Below are 17,488 nucleotides of genomic sequence, written 5' to 3'. Positions count from 1 at the left end.
CCCAGCAGACTAGATTCACAACACCTCTAGTGTTCTCTTCTTATGGTTTATAGATGAGAAGACGATGGGAAGAAAAGTCATGACTCAAGCTAAATAGAGTGTAATTCGTTGCCTTGGGGGTAGGAGGAGGAAGGGATATTAGAGGTTTGCGGTCTGGAGATTTATTCCTGTAGAGCTGGGAGGTGGCTGGCTGTCATTCAGAGATGGGAGCAGCGAGGCGTGAGCGGGAGGAGGAAGGTGACAGTGATGTGGCCCTGGATGGGTGGGTGAGCAGGCACTGACCAGCAGAGCTGCTTGTCATGAGAGATACTCAGCCAGGGCTGAAAGCATTTTACTGACTGTGATGAATCTGAGCTCTCTTTTAGCAGGAAATAAAACCTATTCATTGATTTGCAAGCTAAAAATCAAAACTATTTTCTTTGTACGAAAGGAGGGCATAAAAGGGCTGGCAACAAGGTTGAGACCATTTTCTGGCTGGGGGCTGTTGTTGTTGGAGGACTCTGCTGTCTCACTCAGGCCGAGGGAGAGTCTGCATCATTCTTGCCCATCAACCTGTCAAGTCTTCCTGTCTCTCATGAGATACGGTACTGTGAATTCCCTTTCCCCTACTGGCAGGAAACTCCTCAGCCATGATAATGGCATAATTCTGTAGTTCTGGCTCTAACGTTTTGGTTGTGATATTTAGTTACCTTTGTGAATATTTTCCTTCAAGGTAAAAATTACTCTGAAGATGCTTCAGGTATGACATTCCTTTTATTTATATAGGGCACATGCAGGCACACAACACTGGTAATGGAATACGAAGCCTTTTGTGCACTACATACTGGGATAAAAGCTGGCTTAAGGCCTTAATGTCTTGAAATTGATACCTCCATTTAATTTGTAAAGAACTTGTTAGCTTAGGCTAAAGACAGAGTATTTCCAGTTCAAACTGTTATCTTAGTTTCTCTAAAATAACAGTGTTCTTTAGAAATCTCCAGATGAGAGGCCTCCAGATCTTCAGTTCTCTTATTTGAATATGCAATGAAAAACATTTCACCTCAGAGTAGGTAAAGGAGGTAACAGAGAGGCCACTATTTTGGGCCTCCAGCAATATAATTATCATTATAATAAATATTATAATAAATATATAATGAAATTATTCCTGATTGTGAAGATTGGGTAGAACTTAATTTTAAGCATGTGTTGATTGAACAACTTCTCAAATTTTATGAGAACAACATGTTTAGTCTAGAATAGTGTATCTGGAGGAAGCCATTTCTCACAAAAACTTATAGATTAATCTATAGTGTGTCCATTTTATTTAATATTTATTTTTATTCTCCTAGACTACAATTTTAATGTTGTGGCTTTGACCTTTTTCATCTACGCTATAGTGAGGACAGGTCACACTGACTGGGATCTTTGTTGCATGAGCTCTTCAAATGAGTTGTTCTGCAGTAAACTGTAAACCAGGGCCATCACCTGGGGAAGATAAGAGCTGTTTTAGTGCTGATAGGCTCCCCTGATTGGATTTTCATCCATCATACACTCAGATGTCAAATGAAGAGAGGAGGGTGTTGGTTTTTTTTGCTGATTAGAAAAATAAGAAATTTCAAATGGTTTAAAGTCTGAATTATTTTAGTATTTTAGGCATCTCAGACTTTTAGGATAATACTTAGTTATAAAGTTTCTACTTACTCAGAAAGCCTTTATTTCTTTGCAGTTTATACCTGTCTTAAGACCTGCAGTATGAAACAACCAATAATACTCCATGTTTCCAAATGAACAATAGACTTTGGGGGAGTAAAATAGACTTTCATTAAGATGCAGATACCCACAGTGCAACCCACGTCCCACCACCTGAGTGAGTGCCAAGAGCAGAGAATAGTTATTGGCTGTGGGAACTGACTGTGTCGGCAGAAACCAGATTGAGGCTTTTCCTCCAGGGTGACCTTTGAAATCAATCAGATTGTGAAAATGATAAACTTCCCAAAGCTGCCTTGCTGTGTTGTGCTAGTAATGCTCTCTCAGTGTTGAGGTCTGCTCTGGTTCCCTGTACAAGTAAGGATAAGAAAATACATCTGGATTTATTGGGTGGTCATTTGGCCTATTCTTTCAGGAATACACGTGCATGCAGGGTCTTTGTCTTCCTAACATAATACTTTGCGAAGTAGTTATTTATATCTTATTTTCTATATATTTGTGATACTGAAGAGAATGCTGGCAGCAGTATAGGTTGTACCTTAAGGTGAAATGGCATCTCTGGTAGATTCCAGAGATTTTCCAACATTGGTGCCATGTTATGAATAAGGCATCATCCCACTGTATCTTTATTTAATTATATTTCCCGGAACTGTGAATTGGCCTCTGGCTTCCTTTTCTGCTTACACACATGTAGAAGCCATGCATTAGTGGGCCCAAGGGGTTTGAGGGATGATTAGAAATGACAGTCTGTCCTCCCTTTTTTTCTTGAAATACCACCATACAGCATTTTTGATCTCTTTGATTTGAACATGAGGTAGAGTTTGGGAAAGAGAAAGAAGTGATGAGAGCACTGAGCTCTGGAGGAATAGAGTTCTGGTACATAAATTGGTTTAGTACACGATTACTGGTGTTAAACAACAGTTTCTTTCACCAGAAGACCCATCACTGGGACTGTTGGGATAACCTATCTCTTAAGGTGCCTGCAGTGCCACAACCGAAAAAAAAAAGAAAAGAGGCCTGAGGGTGCTGGTGTACTGTCTTCCAGCTTGGTGGGTGGTGAAGCAGTGTGAGCTGCTTTCTGGAGGATGAATCTCAGGAGGTCCTAGAGCTTTCCCTCATCTCACAAAGGTGTTTGCAATGCCACCAGTGCTTAAAGCTATTGAGTCTTGTAGTCTTTGAGGGTGTCCCTTAAACTCTCTTGCTGGTTTTGGCTGGGATGGATTTCTTTTCCTTTGTAGCAGCTCCACAATTTCTATATGCTGTGATTACATGAGAATCTTTGAACTGCTACTAAAGAAGCGGTAAACTGGAAAGGCTTCAAAGCATTATGTGCATGTGCTGCAAACCTCCAGATCCAAAACACGAATAACTCTTTCCAGTCTTTGCCATGTTCACAGAAATTTATCATTTAAATTAAAAAAAATAGTTCTTTCTGTCTTTCGATCTCTTGTTCACAAAGTGACTAACGTGAAGTTGAAAATGCTGGCAGGATCCAAAAAGGATCTGGTGGCTTTGTAAGAAAATAGGTGCAGTTCTAGGAAGATGTGGGCTAAGAAAGCAAATCTAGGTTCATCTCAGCATTAGTGTGGGCTCAACAGTACAAGGGAAAACTATTTTTTCTGAGTCTGGTAACAGTTCCTGCTTGCTCTGAGTCATCTCCTCTAGTGGTGAACTAGTCTTTTTTTTTTCCCGCTTTTGTTTTCTCTTGATAGGAAATATAGCATAGTTCAGTAACCAGCAAAGCTTTATTTAGACTTGTCAGAAATGCAGAATTTTTTTGCTCTTCCTGGGAAGAAAAGAGGGAGATAGGGAATTTGAGATCAGATTATCAACTGAAATAAGTGTCAGTGAAGGAGAATTTCTTATTTAATTTAATTAAATGTATCTGAATTTGCAATGCTGTCCAAATTAGGAACTAGGGTTATTAAAATGTATTTTGAAAAGAAATACTGAAACCTTAAAGATACTATCTCTGTCTCTCTTGAGTCTATCAATTTGTAAGGGAAGGGTAAAGTTTAAACCCTTACCTTTTACCTGTTTGTGAGCTATGAGTGAGACCTGAGCCTAAATATCAACAAACTCTCAATCTTAGGTCTATTGCATATTCTTAAATATATGTGTGCATACACATTTACATGGATAGTTTTCCTTCCATAAAATTTTTTAATATAAAAATCCTAGAATGCAAGTGTTACATCCCTTGTTCACTGCCGTGGTAGATCTAGTTCTCAACTGAATGTAATTAAAGATACTGTGATCAAGCCTATGGACATTGTAGGGATCTGGACATACTCTTATAGTAATGCAGCTACAGAGAGCAGAGGACTACTGAGTCAAATTGCAAAGGTAACAGCAACTGGATCTTCACACGCTGCATTCATGTTGAATTAGTGGAAGCAGTTGTTTGAGGTTATCAGCAAAGTCTTCAATCCCTCTGTTTCCTCAGCAATATATGCTTTTCTATCCCGCTAGTTAGATGCTGTCCTACTAGTTTTTCATGTTGTTTTTTTCTCATGGAAGTCAAGAACTGAATGTCTGGTGGGAGGAAAGAAAAGACAGAAGGCAAGCCAAAAGTAGTAATTTAGTGAAAAAAAACATTCTGCTAGTCTTTATACAGCATAAGGAAAGCCCCAAGACACAAATCTTAAACTAAAGAGATTAAGCTGTTAAACTACATAGGCCAGAATCTGAATCTGCATTCAGTTTAGGGGTTTGTTTGTGCAGCACAGCATGCTGTGTGCCCTTATTTTTCGTTGGACTTGAGACCCATGAATTTTCAAATCTACTTGTAGTTGACTCAACACAAAGATAGTTGGCTACTGTACGTCTGCAGTCTGAGCCAGACTTTCTGTGCTCTCTGTAGCTGTTGCTGTGAGTAGGCAGGATATTCAGATTCATACAAGGCCAAACAATGTCTGTAGGCTTAATTCTAAGCCTATTATCCTCCACAATGTCCTGTTAGCAGTGCTCTTTTATAACCTTTAAAATGTGTTTTATATATTCATCTGCAATTCCATGTTATTGTGCTGTTTTTCCTGCTCAGTGGACTGTCTTTCCATGTGAAGCTTATAGGCAAGCATTGCAGCTGGGTGAATTGGGGCACTGGCATCTTTGTAAAAACAGATGCAGGTTTTTCCCCAAAGAAGGAAAACATCTTCTACCTCTCCTCTTATCCATTCAAAAACATTTTATAAAATCTGATAAAGGCTTCTGGAGGGTGGGGACCAAAGGCTGTCTGCCCAAATGCCCTTTTCTTGCTGGAGGTGTTGTGGAACAGGTTGTGTTGGTGACATTGGGCTGGCAGAAAGCTGACAAAAAAGGTTGGACAGCGAATGTTGGTGTAAAGTTCTGGTCCTTTTACTCTTGTGCAGCCCCTTGTAAGTAGTGAGGTGGCAATATGGTCACTGGGTCCAAAATTTGGGACAAGCTGATTCAGGCATTGTTTGTGGCTGTTGAAGGGCATGTGCGGTGGAGAAAAGCACCACCTGTTGAGTACACTTGCATTCATGTTCTTTAGCAACTGAGGCAAATACACTGAAGCCCCAGTTCTCAGTCTGTACAGTTGAGGTGGAAGCACGTTACAGGTCTCCACTAGGAGTATCTGCCTATGTTGGCCCTCTGGGAGGCACTAAATTATAGACAGGTCCTGGTGCCAGGCTGGGATGGCAGAGAAGCCGCACGTTTTGACATGGAACCTGAGGCTGGAGGAGAGACAGCTGTTGTCCAAAGGAAAAGGAACATTCATGGTTTTAAGATAACAAAGCAAACCTCCAGGCATGGTAGCAGCTAAGAAACTCTTTGACTGGGGAATAAGCTGAGTTGTGACACTCCTGATCTGGATTTCAAAGGCATTCAGTAGCCACTGCTCCCTGGGAGGAGACACAGCCTGTGCTCCTGTGCAGCTGAGCAAGCTCAGGTGTCCCAGGACTGAGGTGGGAATGATCTTAATATAAGAGTACAGGTTGCCCAAAAGACAGTAATTTCATGCAAAACTGGGAGAGTGCCACACTTTGGGTGTTATGTGGGGCTGATGTTAGTGACGGAGTGGGTGCTGCAATCGTACAGGCGCTGGGGCTGCTGAATAATACTGCTGAGAAAAGTAGCCCCATTGTGATGGTGCCTCTCAGGAGAGGGCAGCCTGGTGGAGGGTGAGGCTGACGTCCAAGCTTACAGGGTTATGAAAGACACCTCCTAAGAGCTGCCTAATGTCCTGGATCCAGTAGCCTTTCTGTCATGAGCTGTCATGACTGAAAAGACTTAGTATTCGTGCCATGGAAGTGATGTTCAGGGGAGCGGTTCTCTTTCTCAGACAAAAGAAAGAAGAAGAGGACTTTTCTCTCTTTATTCATATTCTTACTGTCCAAGGTAAGTGCAGACTTATACCAAAAATGACAAAAGAGAGATGTTATGCCAGACTAAATGTGATTTTCTTCAGTGGAGGCGATAGTTTTAAAAGTAACATAGAAAATGTAAAAAAACCTTCAGAATCACAGAATATTTTCTTAGTTGGAAGGGACTCACAAGGATCATTGAGTCCAACCCTGAAATGAATGGCCTGTTGTTTTGTTTTTTTAATAGTTAGTACTTCCTTTGCTTCCTCGCCCTTCTATTTATTTGTGGTATTCCTGTTCTATCATATTTTAAAAATAATCCCCTGAAGTAAATAACATCAACCTTTTTTTTCCTGTTTCCTTACTAATTATTTACTTTTTTTTCCAACAGAATAGGGGGTTGGAAAATTAAATAAAGACTTCCAAAATAACAAGCTCCAGAAAATTTTATTTAATTTGTGGGTTCATTCTGTTTGCTCTCGCTCTCTCCCCCTCTTTTTTTTTTTAAGAAGATCTTTATTAATTTAGTCTAGTAACTTAGTGCTTATATTAAATTAATCTAATACAAGTCAGGGTCCTCACATAACGTTTCCCAAATGTGAAGCAGCATCTATTACATGAGGCACAATCTTTTCACTGTAAAATGTAAACTTGATATGTAGAATTACAAGGCATCAAACTGTTTAGTGTATGTTATTTAAGTCAAATACTTGAGTACAGTCATGCTGGAGGAAAGGAATGGGCAATACTAGCATTCAAAAAATTGAAAACTCAAACCAAGCTTCATGTATCAAAGAGATTTTCATCTGTGAATGTACTCTGAAGTACATAAACCTTGTAACACTAACAGTCTTTCTCTTGATAGTCACACCCATGTTTCTATAAACATTTTGATATATAATCATACAAATATCATATCTAATAATGAAAATGTCTGTGTTCAAATCTGTGTATTGATACATCTGTGCAAGCCAAAAAGGCTAGATATGAGTGTTTAAATTGACCAGCTCTTGGACATGTTGCAGCACAAAATTTTATGTAAACTATGGTACACAGAGTTTGTGACAGCATTTTAAAACAGCAAAAGTGAAGACTTCTAGCAACAACAGTGCAAGGGGCTTTGTGCTGGCAGAGCTTTGGGTAGCTCGGCTCTGCTTTCCCCTTGGGTGAAAGTCACCCTTTTGTGCAGAGCCCTGAAGTTGCACAAGCCTCATGAGCTGGGGTGGAGTGTTCGTCATTCAGGGAGTGTGGGTGTTCCTGTTGATTTGTGGATGTGTACATCACAGTGTAATCACATAGTTTATTCCTGTTCTCTCACTGAATTATTTATTATGGACTGAAACGAGGAAGGAGGGGGATTCTTTTGTATTGATGTAAACATAGGATTATGTGCACTGTGTGCTTTCAATCACCAAATCACCGATATGTCAATTGACATAATATAATCTACCTCACAGGGATGTGCAAAGTTCAATTAATTAATGTTTTTAAAGTGTGTTGGGACCCTTTGATGTGAGGCGCTTTAGAAGTACAGGGGAGGGTTATGCTGATTATTTTTCCCATCTATTGCCCTCATATATCACTGACTGAAATTCAGTGGGATAATATGGGCACCCTTATAATGATGGGCAAAGGCAGCATAATATTTTTTTAAATTTCCTAAAGAGATGGAAAAGGCAGTTCAATAATATAATACAAAAATCAATATAGTCAGGTTTTTTCTTTTAATTTTTCCTGTTGCTTTTTTATCCTTTCTGCTTGAAAAGTCATTCCCTTTGCTGGATTAACAATAATAACTACAAATTATGGCTTTATGTTGTTACAGTTTGATGATATACTGCAGCCAGGGTAGAGGTTAGAAACACAGGCTGAGTTATTATGTACTGCAGGGTAGTGATTTCCTGCAAACTGATTTATGGATAAATAATTCTATGTACTTATTACATGGGACAGGCAGTTTTTAATTTCTGTAACAAAGCACAGCTGAACAAAGGAAAATTACATGCTAAAGCATAGGGACAAGATGCCTCTGAAGAGGATAACCAGATGCAATCAATGTCACAAGAGCCTTCCTATTTCGTAGGAAGCCCTGCAGTAGTGGCTGATAGAGAAATGGCTTGATGGTCCCAGAAGTGGAGCTTTTATTGCATGTCTCATTGAGGTCTTTCATTTGGAGCTGTAAAAGGAATCAAAAGTATTTGGGTGCTAGTGTTAATCTGCAGTTTCTTTTGAATGTCTATTGTGTTGATTTGATAAGAGCTGTTAAAAAATAAGATGTGATCAAAACTACTTGATTGAATTCACAAGGCGGCAGCAAATGTTAGTTGTGTTCTTCACCCAGCCCTGTGTTTGCAGTCCAGCACTCTTGGGCTGTGATCCTGGAGTCCCTGGAATGCAAGGAAGCGAATTCTAGGATACCTAGTACAGCTCTGGAATGCCACAGCAACGTGAGCCATGGCTGTGGTCTGGTATAACACTTCAGATTCAAACTTGCTCAGTATATTTTGGAGTAGTAAATATAGCCCAGGAGATCTCATGCCAGGTTGGGCACTGCCTACTCCCTCTGCCTTTCCGAAGATCACACAGATACCGTGCTGTGCCGAGTCTGGCTGTACAGGCACACGTTCTTGTCTGAGCTGGATGTAGCAGTTCTGCTACAGCCTGCAACGTTAGTGAACGTGGAGCTGAAATGTAAGAAACGGGATTTGCACTTCCCCGTTTTCCAGCCTGACTGTGTCCGTCAGTCGGCAAGGAGAGCAATCACCTGCTTGAACACCTCACCCTATATAAGTCTCAGCAGGTTATATTTGCTTAGGCTGTAGAAAATGGGAGTTTTTGGTGTGGTACATCAGGGATTCAAATAGTCTGTCTGTTTAGTGTTAATAAGTGTTTTTCTTAACAATATTTGGTAAGGAATCAGTATTCTCTGCTATCCTTCTTTTTTCCCCTTTAGCCAAAGAACACAAAATTCCTTCTCTTTCCCTCTCTGTATGTATTTGAGCAGGTATTACTCATGATTCATTTTCTGTCTCCAGAAAAAATGTTGAGGAGGGCGTGGTGATGCTAATAGGAACTTCCAAAATGTCCTTCATTTGATCCCATGACTTAATTTTAACCCTGGCAGATTAGCATTTTAAATAAATTGCATTAATCCTGTGTATGCATTTGCATTAATACTACAACTATCCATTTAAGATGTAACTCAGGTAGGCTCATAACTTGTGAAAGGTGAAATCAGGAGTATAATCATGGTGGGAGCAGGGAATAGTTTGAAGGGAGCCGGTGACAGGATGAGGCACGTTCTCGTCCTGTTTGCTCTGTGTAGCCGCAAAAAGGAATTTGGAAAATGCCCCACTTTAACAGTTTGATTTTACAGCAGTGATGTATTGAAGGATACCTGAGGTGCCTCAGTAATTACTGTGGGACTATCCAGATTAAAAGTTACCTGTGCAGGTGACTGGGAGATGCAGGACCCAGGCCTCATTGTGCTTATGATCAAGTGTCGTAGCTAGACTATGATACATTCTAAACTCCAGATGTGGCATTCTTAGAATGGGTGTACTGTGTGGCTATCTTTCTGTTTGCAAAGACAAATAAGGCTTCTAGCCCATATAGATAAATAATTTTTATGGGACAGTATAAGCTACATAATAATGAACAGGGATTGCCAGCTTAGCTGCATTTTTCTAGAAAGCAGCTTTTTGTCTTTTGATGTTTATGCTCCTGATGAAAGTAGTTATTCTGGAAGTCTTCTTTAGCCTCAGCCTTGCATCCATTCAGTTCCCATCTCACTAGGATGAAGTTCCAGGAATAATCCCAGTGCTTTAGATGCATCACTCTTTCAGGTGATACTGTAAAAAATCTCATCAAGATCCTGTGATGAGTTCTGCTCGGTAAAGAGATCAGCCATGATGTAGCAGATCAAGGCTTCTGTTCAATGTGGTATTCTGCTCTCACTTGCATAGTTATCACTTTCTTCTCCAAAGGAGCTGCATTTTAAATTGGAAGCACCCTGTCAGGGTGCCACATCACTGGCCTAAGTGGAATGACAGCAGTGAATTGCAGTGGTTCTTACATGCAAACCTGACACTCGAGCTTGTAGAAGTTTGCCCACTGCTCTTCTTGTGGGTAAAGGGAGTAATGCAAATTTCAAACTAAGTTTCTCTGCCCTTTTTCCCTGTCTCCATTTTGATGAAGCTGAGGCTTAAACTTAATAAAAGACCTAACTACAGAAGTACATGCTGTTCAAGAACCAACAGCCAGTGTCAATAAAAAGTCTCTTCTGAAATAGTTTTGAAAAAAAAATCTATTGAAAAAACTGGTCTCTTTATTGTCTCTAATTGCCTAACTGGCCTGGGCTGCATTGAACCACTTCTAGATGAGTTCTTGGGAGCTGTTCTAGTGTGTGGCCATTTTTTGAGTGTGTACAAGCATTGAAATCTGTTGAACTTTCCCTTCAAAAAACTCTCACAGGAAAAAGTCCCTACTGATACAGGAAAGAGAACGAAATTCATTAACAGACAAGTTTTGGAAACTCAGGGAAGATGTGTTTTTGGATTTCCTGAGCAGTCTGATCTGCTCTGCATTATCCACACATAATTTTGAGAAGGCCTGGAGCTGACAGAGGAGTGATACTCCCAGAGCAGTAGTATATTCATTAATAACACAGTGACCTTTGCTCGTTCCTGTCCCCACTCCCAAGTCTCAGTTGTGGTAGGACAAAAGCTCAACCAGGCCAGTTAAAGTGGTTTCTTTAAAGTCCTTAGCTGTACTGTTTGGAATCAATGTGAGGAACAATAAAAAACGTGTATGTCAAAGTGACCCCTTGCTGCCAGGCTGTTTTCATTCTGGAGTTGCTGTTATACTGAAAACACTCAGTCCTGGATGAGAAGGGACCTCTTTAGGGAGCAAATTTTGGTCCACTCAGTTTTTGCTGAGGAGTCATTCAGAGATGTGTTCTAGCATGCAGAGAAGACATTTGCTCAACAAGCTGGCATCATCTTCCCAATCACAGCCCAAGAGTTTCCTTAAGTACAGTGTTGGTGCCATGAAATATGCACCTGTGAAGTCTGCTGAGGAGCTGATTGGAAACCATGGCTTCTGGCTATGGTTTGGACCAGCTTAATGTGCTCTGGAAAAAATATTTCACACGTCACATCACACCGGCTGAAAAAACAGCGGACATCAGCAGCGCTGTAACACAGAGTAAAGGACTCGCAGCAGGTGTTAACGTGCAGAGGCACCGAGCATTATGGTAACACCTGTGTTTGTTTAAATCCAGCCAAAACAATTTCCTCTCCAGTTGTAGAGGAGGATTAAGAAAAAAAAAAAAGAAAACTACCTACCTTCCAGTAGTAGCAGACATTCCTGTAAAGCAATTTGCATAGTATTTCCCATGGTGCACTCTGGATGCACTGGGGTTTTTCTCTTTAAACTTTTTTAGTCTGGGGACACCTTTAGTTGCTTCAGTGCCCCCCCCGCCTTCTCTTTGTCCCTTGCCAGCGTTGCCAGGCCTGAGCAGTTGCAGATGGTGTGCTCTCTGAGTGCTTTCCTTAATTGAATGAAAAATAAAGCCTCTTGTAAAATATTAACAATTTAGATGTGACTTATGGGGCACATATGATGCTTATTTTTTCAATTACATGAAAACTTGGCATGGTTAAACATAGGAAGCCAAGTGTTCTGTGAAGCCAGTATAGATTTCTGGATTTTTAGGTGATTTTGCTTTAAATTATTATATAGCAGAAGGGGGTGAAGGAAGTCAGCAGCTAAACTGTGTTTTCCCAGCATGTATTTCACTCAGTGGACCCTTGATGCTCATTTCATGACTAATATATGCTGTACTATATGCATTTCTTGTTGTCACCAGAGATAACATTAAGTAAACTATCCCCTTAAGAAAAACAGCTTTTCTTGGCAAGTGGAATATGACTCAAGGAACCAGCACTGGAGACATACGGTGCTGTGAATGAGTGCTGTGTGTTACTCTACTGGATCTGAGTCCAGGCACTATTTATACTGCAGCATATTCAGCACCAGATTGTTAAATCTTAATACTGAAACAGTGCATCATTTAAATGTTTTTATTCTGTTTATGTCCCATTTTCAAGCATTGGATATCAAGCAACACTTAGTAACTTTTTGTTTCATTTGGACAATATCTCTCCTTGACAAAAGCTTTCTAGCTCTTGAAATATTAGCCTGTCTGTACCAATATGTTAAAGTGAAACTTTGTACCACTGAGGATGAACTAGGTCACTTCCAGCTTCTTTCAGTATGTGCTGACAGAATGCCTTGCAAAGCAGTACATCAGTGGTAGATGCAAAGATTTAAGTGCTATGGAAAAGGAGTTGTACTAAAATTATTCCCTCTTCGATCTGTGTAGGAATGGGGAAAAAATATTCCACAGCAGGTACTTCATGGACTCATTTTATTCTGTTATTGTCTCTGTGCAAGAAGCTTTGTTTCATTGTTTCAGTGTGGTATTTATTTTATGATCGTGTTTGGGAGATCAGGATAAAAAGCTGTTGTCATTTATTTCGGTTTGATAGTTCCAGAGATGGTGAAGAACTGGGAGTAGAAAGTGAGGAGGAGAGAGCTGAAGTTTCTTGGCATCACAGCATCCTTCCAGATACTCAAGAAGAGCTCTTGGTGCACCTGTTATCACAGAAAAAGTAGTTTTCTCCTGTATTAGTGTGTTAGTGTCTTTCTGGCAGTTGAGTTTATGGATGTCTTTTCCAAGATCCAACAGTATATAAGGAAACCTCAAAAGGCATTAGTTTAAGTGGGAGGATGGTGTCTTGTAGGGCTGAGCTGAGGAAAGTTAAGTGAGCAGAACAGCAGGGCAATGGGAACACGATGAAGGAGGGAATAAAAGCAGTAGTGGCAATAGTGCAGAACAAGGTTGAACTGCTTTGCTGTCTTGTAAAATGGCACTGTGGCTTTCTTTGTTTGGTGTCTTCCTGGAAGTCATTCCTGGGTGTTAGTCATTGTTTTTGGTGTGGGTGGGCCCTCTGCAATTGTCTAAACAGAAATAATACCTCTGCACCAAATGGTTTACCATCCAAGTTTACAGTCTTTGTGACAAGCTCATCCAAAAGAGGTGATGATCCCTATTAAAGAATGAACAGAAGTAGAAATAGAACTTACAGCATTCTCCCTCGCCCCCAAAATTCTATTTTGGATCTGCGGTCAGCAGCTCGCAGTCATTTGGTTTTGGGTGGGTTTTTTTTTCACAAAGAAAAGCAACTGTCTGCATAGCGCAACTTGTATCTGAGAGTGAACTCTTCCTACTTGGTGGGTTTGCAGTGGCATCCATCCACTGGGAATTGTACCATGCTTAGATTGTAACTGTGTGCTGAAAGCCCACACATAGGAATTTTCCTGTCCAAGTCAAAAGTAATGCATTTATTTACTGAAAGGTTTTTGTAGACTGAAAAATCAGGGCTAGAGAGTATTTAAAGTTTATTCTAAATTAGAGAACTAGGCTCTAGTGGGATGATGAAAGATGTGAAGGGAGGAAGTCTCCTGTGCTTCCTTGAAGTAATTTAAGAGCCAGGACCATGTCAGCCACTGTCTGTTAAGCATTTAAAATCTATTCCTGCTCTTCTCCATTGTTTGTTTCAGGATTCAGCAGAACACATCTTTCTGGGCAAGAGTGCAATAAACCTCAAGGCAGATCTTGAATCTTGGGAACAAGCAATGTTATCAAAGGGTTTAGTAAATGGCTGGTAAAATATAAAGTATGAATTTTTTGTTTTCTTTTCAGGAATAATCAAGCTTGGGAGGTGGAATCCCCTGCCTCTCAGTTATGTGACTGATGCACCAGATGCGACAGTAGCCGACATGCTACAAGATGTCTATCATGTTGTGACATTGAAAATCCAATTACAAAGGTGGGTGTTTCTGAACATCTGTCCTTCTCTATTCTCTGAGCTGCTCTGTCGGTTACAGCATTACTACAGAGATTAGCACATCCTGTCTTCATTAATTTCTGGTCTTTTGATGAAATGAAAAGAAAATGAAGAGAAGGGTGGGTCACCTGGCAGCTTTTCGGTGCATGTTCCAACTGATATTGTATGTTTTCTGAAGTGGCAATATGGTAGCAGAGAGGGTAAGGGCAGAAACTCAATCAAGTTTATGGGGCTTTTAAAGGCAGACCTTTCGACAGTGCCTAATTTAATGGATTCTTAAGGTCTAATTGTATCAAATAATAAACTCCTTGCCTTTTTCTAGGGGCTGCATTGTGAGAATTCAAGTCTTCTACTGCCAGTTGCTGAGATGGGGAGGAGGGGAGTTTTTTTGACTTTTCTTTTTTTTCTCCAGTGGTCTTCCCAGCAAAAAGAAGACAAGGAAGGAAAATGTCACTGCAGCTGTATTTGGCATTTGGCAAATATTTTCCTTCCCTGAATACTAGTGCTGATTAGCAAAGCAAAAGCTCACTACACTTTTACACTTATTTGCCCTCCCTTCCTCCTGCCCCCCCCCCCTTTCTTCTTCCCCTTTCTTTCTGTTGGCCTTCAGAAGAGTTCTCAAATTGTTACTGATGTAAGGAGGTGTGACAGGTCCCTTGCAGTGCGTGGTGTACTCTGGTCATGCTGGTAAGCCTACATTGCACAGCCTGCTGTAGCTGTATGGCCAGGACATACCAGAGGAAAGAGTAAAAAATAAGTCTGGAATAAATTGCCAACAATTCTTTGAAGGTCTGGCTTGAACAGAAGAGGGGTCCACAGGGACGTGTGTGTGTCCTTTTGATGGCAGGTACATACCCTCCAACTGTTCAATTCAATTTAGAATTTGCAAGTAGTTGGTGCCTCACTGACATTAAACTCTCAGACAAGAACATTTCTTTCCTGTTATATCTCTGATGGTGCTTGAGGTTTCCAATTCCCATGAACAGGTCTTTCCTCAGTTTTATATACTGTTATCATTTTTCAGCTAGACTGCATCTCTGCTACATAGTTGTAAAAGAGCATCTAGACTCTATAGCTGCTATGAAACTGGAGTGCAGTAACGCATTTCGTCAGAAGTGTGAGCTACCAGGAGTCCATCTAGCCTATTGTCACATCTGTATTAGCAAAGGGTATCAGTCCAAGATTAGGGTCTCATTCTTTTTCTTCAAAATGCCTGAATGCCTGGATGCAATGTAAGAAAAAGATAGCCCATGACTTTGAGGTAAAGATGATCACTGACTACTTGAACTCATCAAGCACAACTGAACATCCAGCTCTGAGGGACAAACCAGGCTGTAAGGGCAGAAGGGCAGAACCCCCTCAGAGGTTGATTGGAGAACATCCATTAATTCTCTCTGGTAGAAATGGCAGTGACAAGCTTCTCCCAGCTTTTTGATGTGCTTCTCGGGTCTGTCCCTGTGCATGTAGACACAAACCATAAGCTTGTTAAATTAAAAGAGGCACAAGTCACATGAAGACAAAAGCTTCACTACATATGCAGTTCTTGTAGAATGAAAGTGAGAATCAACTACACGTGACAGATGTTGGACATATGGTTTATGTGTTTCTAAAAGGCTCTTGGATACTTCAGTGATAAGGGCAGTATAAGAACCTGTATGAAATTAAACTAATTTTTCGAAGTCTTGCTTCCATACAATGAGGGCCCTTACTGTTTAGGGATTTTGTTAGTGGCAGCACAGCATATGTTTATTTTTCTATCCCAGCAGGAGTACCTTTGTCTGGACAGTATGGCTTTATCCAGCCATTTTTGGGGCTTGCTTTATGCAGTTTCTTTGCTCTCCATCAGGCCCCAGAGGGAATGCTTATACACACATATAATACCGTAGGAGGATTAGCTGCTATATGTTGAACTGCACATCTTCTGGTAGCCATGCTTGATGGGAAGGTGATAGAGGGGAGAAACACCTTGATGGGCTGGCCAAGCAGGAAATTCCAAGGTTGTGCTTGTTGCTTAAAGTTCTATAGCACTTGTATGCAAAAAGTAAGCATCTGTGAAGGTGATGTCTCTATCTACTTTTGCTTTCTGTTTTAACAGTTGTTCAAAGTTGGAAGACTTGCCAGCAGAGCAGTGGAACCATGCCACAGTTCGCAATGCCTTAAAGGAACTGCTCAAAGAGATGAATCAGAGCACATTAGCCAAAGAATGCCCTCTCTCACAGGTCAGTGCTTTTAACAGGCTTAGGAAAAGAAAGATTTGCAAGAACTGAAGCTCATATTTGTTCAGTAAAGAGCCTAGACTAAACAGTTCCATAAATACCAAATAAATTCCTTGTGTTTTTTAGAAAGGAGAAATTCTAATTAATATGATAAAGAGTATCTTTATACCATGTTTTCTCGGTGGGTTGCCAGGTGAAAATTGTGAATGAATTGGTTGGTTTTCAGAGAGATGTAAATTCTTTATTTAGATTTTTATCTGAACCTTTTGTAATAGGGCTAATGATCCTCAAGTGCAAGATTTGAGTGACTTCTTCCCACTAGCAGAGGCTTGCCTTCCCCACTAACCCATAGGTAACTCTCATCATCCTCCAACCGGGACAAAAAGTATGCAGTTTTAACAGTTGTGCCCCAGTTTCTAGGAAACAGCAACAAAAAATGTATATGTAATTATGTTAAAAAAAGAACAAAAACTCAGTCTCGTTCTCCATGACTGCTTTATAATCGGCAGTGATGTCATGTCTAAGACACTAAGACACAGGTTCTTACAGATGTCGTGAGCTCTATTTGTACTTCAGATTGTCATAATGAGAGATTCATAAAATTTTCATGACCGAGTCCTCCTTGCCTCTCAGAAAAAACAGAATAACACTTCAGCACCCAGACCAGGTAACTTTGCTAGGCGTGAAAAATACATTGCCTTCTAAAACCGGTATTAGAATTGTAGGTTAATCTGTTGATTATATCTTTCAAAAGTCAAAACATCAGTAATCCCTGCTTGCTAAAAATCTGTTGCTTTGCTAAACTGCATCCAACATTTTTTCTCCCGCGGTTGCCTGTCTTTCATTGCACTCTGTGTTCATCCTGTGATTCATGATCCAAAGTCTGCATGAACCAAGAGAATTCCATTTATTCACCACAAATTTGCCTTGCTGTGTTATGATTACAACTCCAGGGAAAGTGTAGAGGTGAGATACAGCGCAGAATTTAGATCTCTGCAATTGACAGGAGTTATGTTCCTCATCTTCCTTAGCCATGTGGGATCTGCAGAACTAACAGGGATGGAAAGGCTGTATAAGGAAAAGCCATGTAACTTGCCTTATTTACCAAAGGAGTAACTGACTCCAGATATGCACAGACCATTGAATACGCATTGAATATGAAAGTATTTTTTTTCACATAGTTTAAGTTTAATTTCTTGAAATAGAATTATCTGTGGAATCTGGTGAGCTAATGATGATTGCAGCATATGGTTGTCTCTGCCCAGTCTTCCTGAGTATCCCATATAACTAAACTATGCATCATTTCATATGCAGAATTCATTTGTTGTCTGGGTCCTTTTCC

General features: G+C 40.4%; 1 protein-coding gene across 3 annotated transcripts in view; it reads left to right on the top strand.

The window, feature by feature from the left end:
- Positions 1 to 17,488, top strand: part of SATB2 (SATB homeobox 2) — a 227,519-nt gene that overhangs the window by 140,236 nt on the left and 69,795 nt on the right. For all 3 annotated transcript variants that reach the window (XM_027678203.1, XM_027678202.1, XM_027678204.1), the window contains 2 exons: positions 13,786 to 13,912; positions 16,026 to 16,149. In XM_027678203.1, coding sequence (XP_027534004.1) covers positions 13,786 to 13,912; positions 16,026 to 16,149 — 251 coding nt within the window. The remainder of the gene's footprint in view (positions 1 to 13,785; positions 13,913 to 16,025; positions 16,150 to 17,488) is intronic.

This window comes from Neopelma chrysocephalum, unplaced genomic scaffold, assembly GCF_003984885.1.
Source record: "Neopelma chrysocephalum unplaced genomic scaffold, ASM398488v2 Primary Assembly neopelma1_44, whole genome shotgun sequence".
Taxonomy (NCBI): Eukaryota; Metazoa; Chordata; class Aves; order Passeriformes; family Pipridae; genus Neopelma; species Neopelma chrysocephalum.
This window is presented reverse-complemented; position numbering and strand designations above follow the sequence as displayed.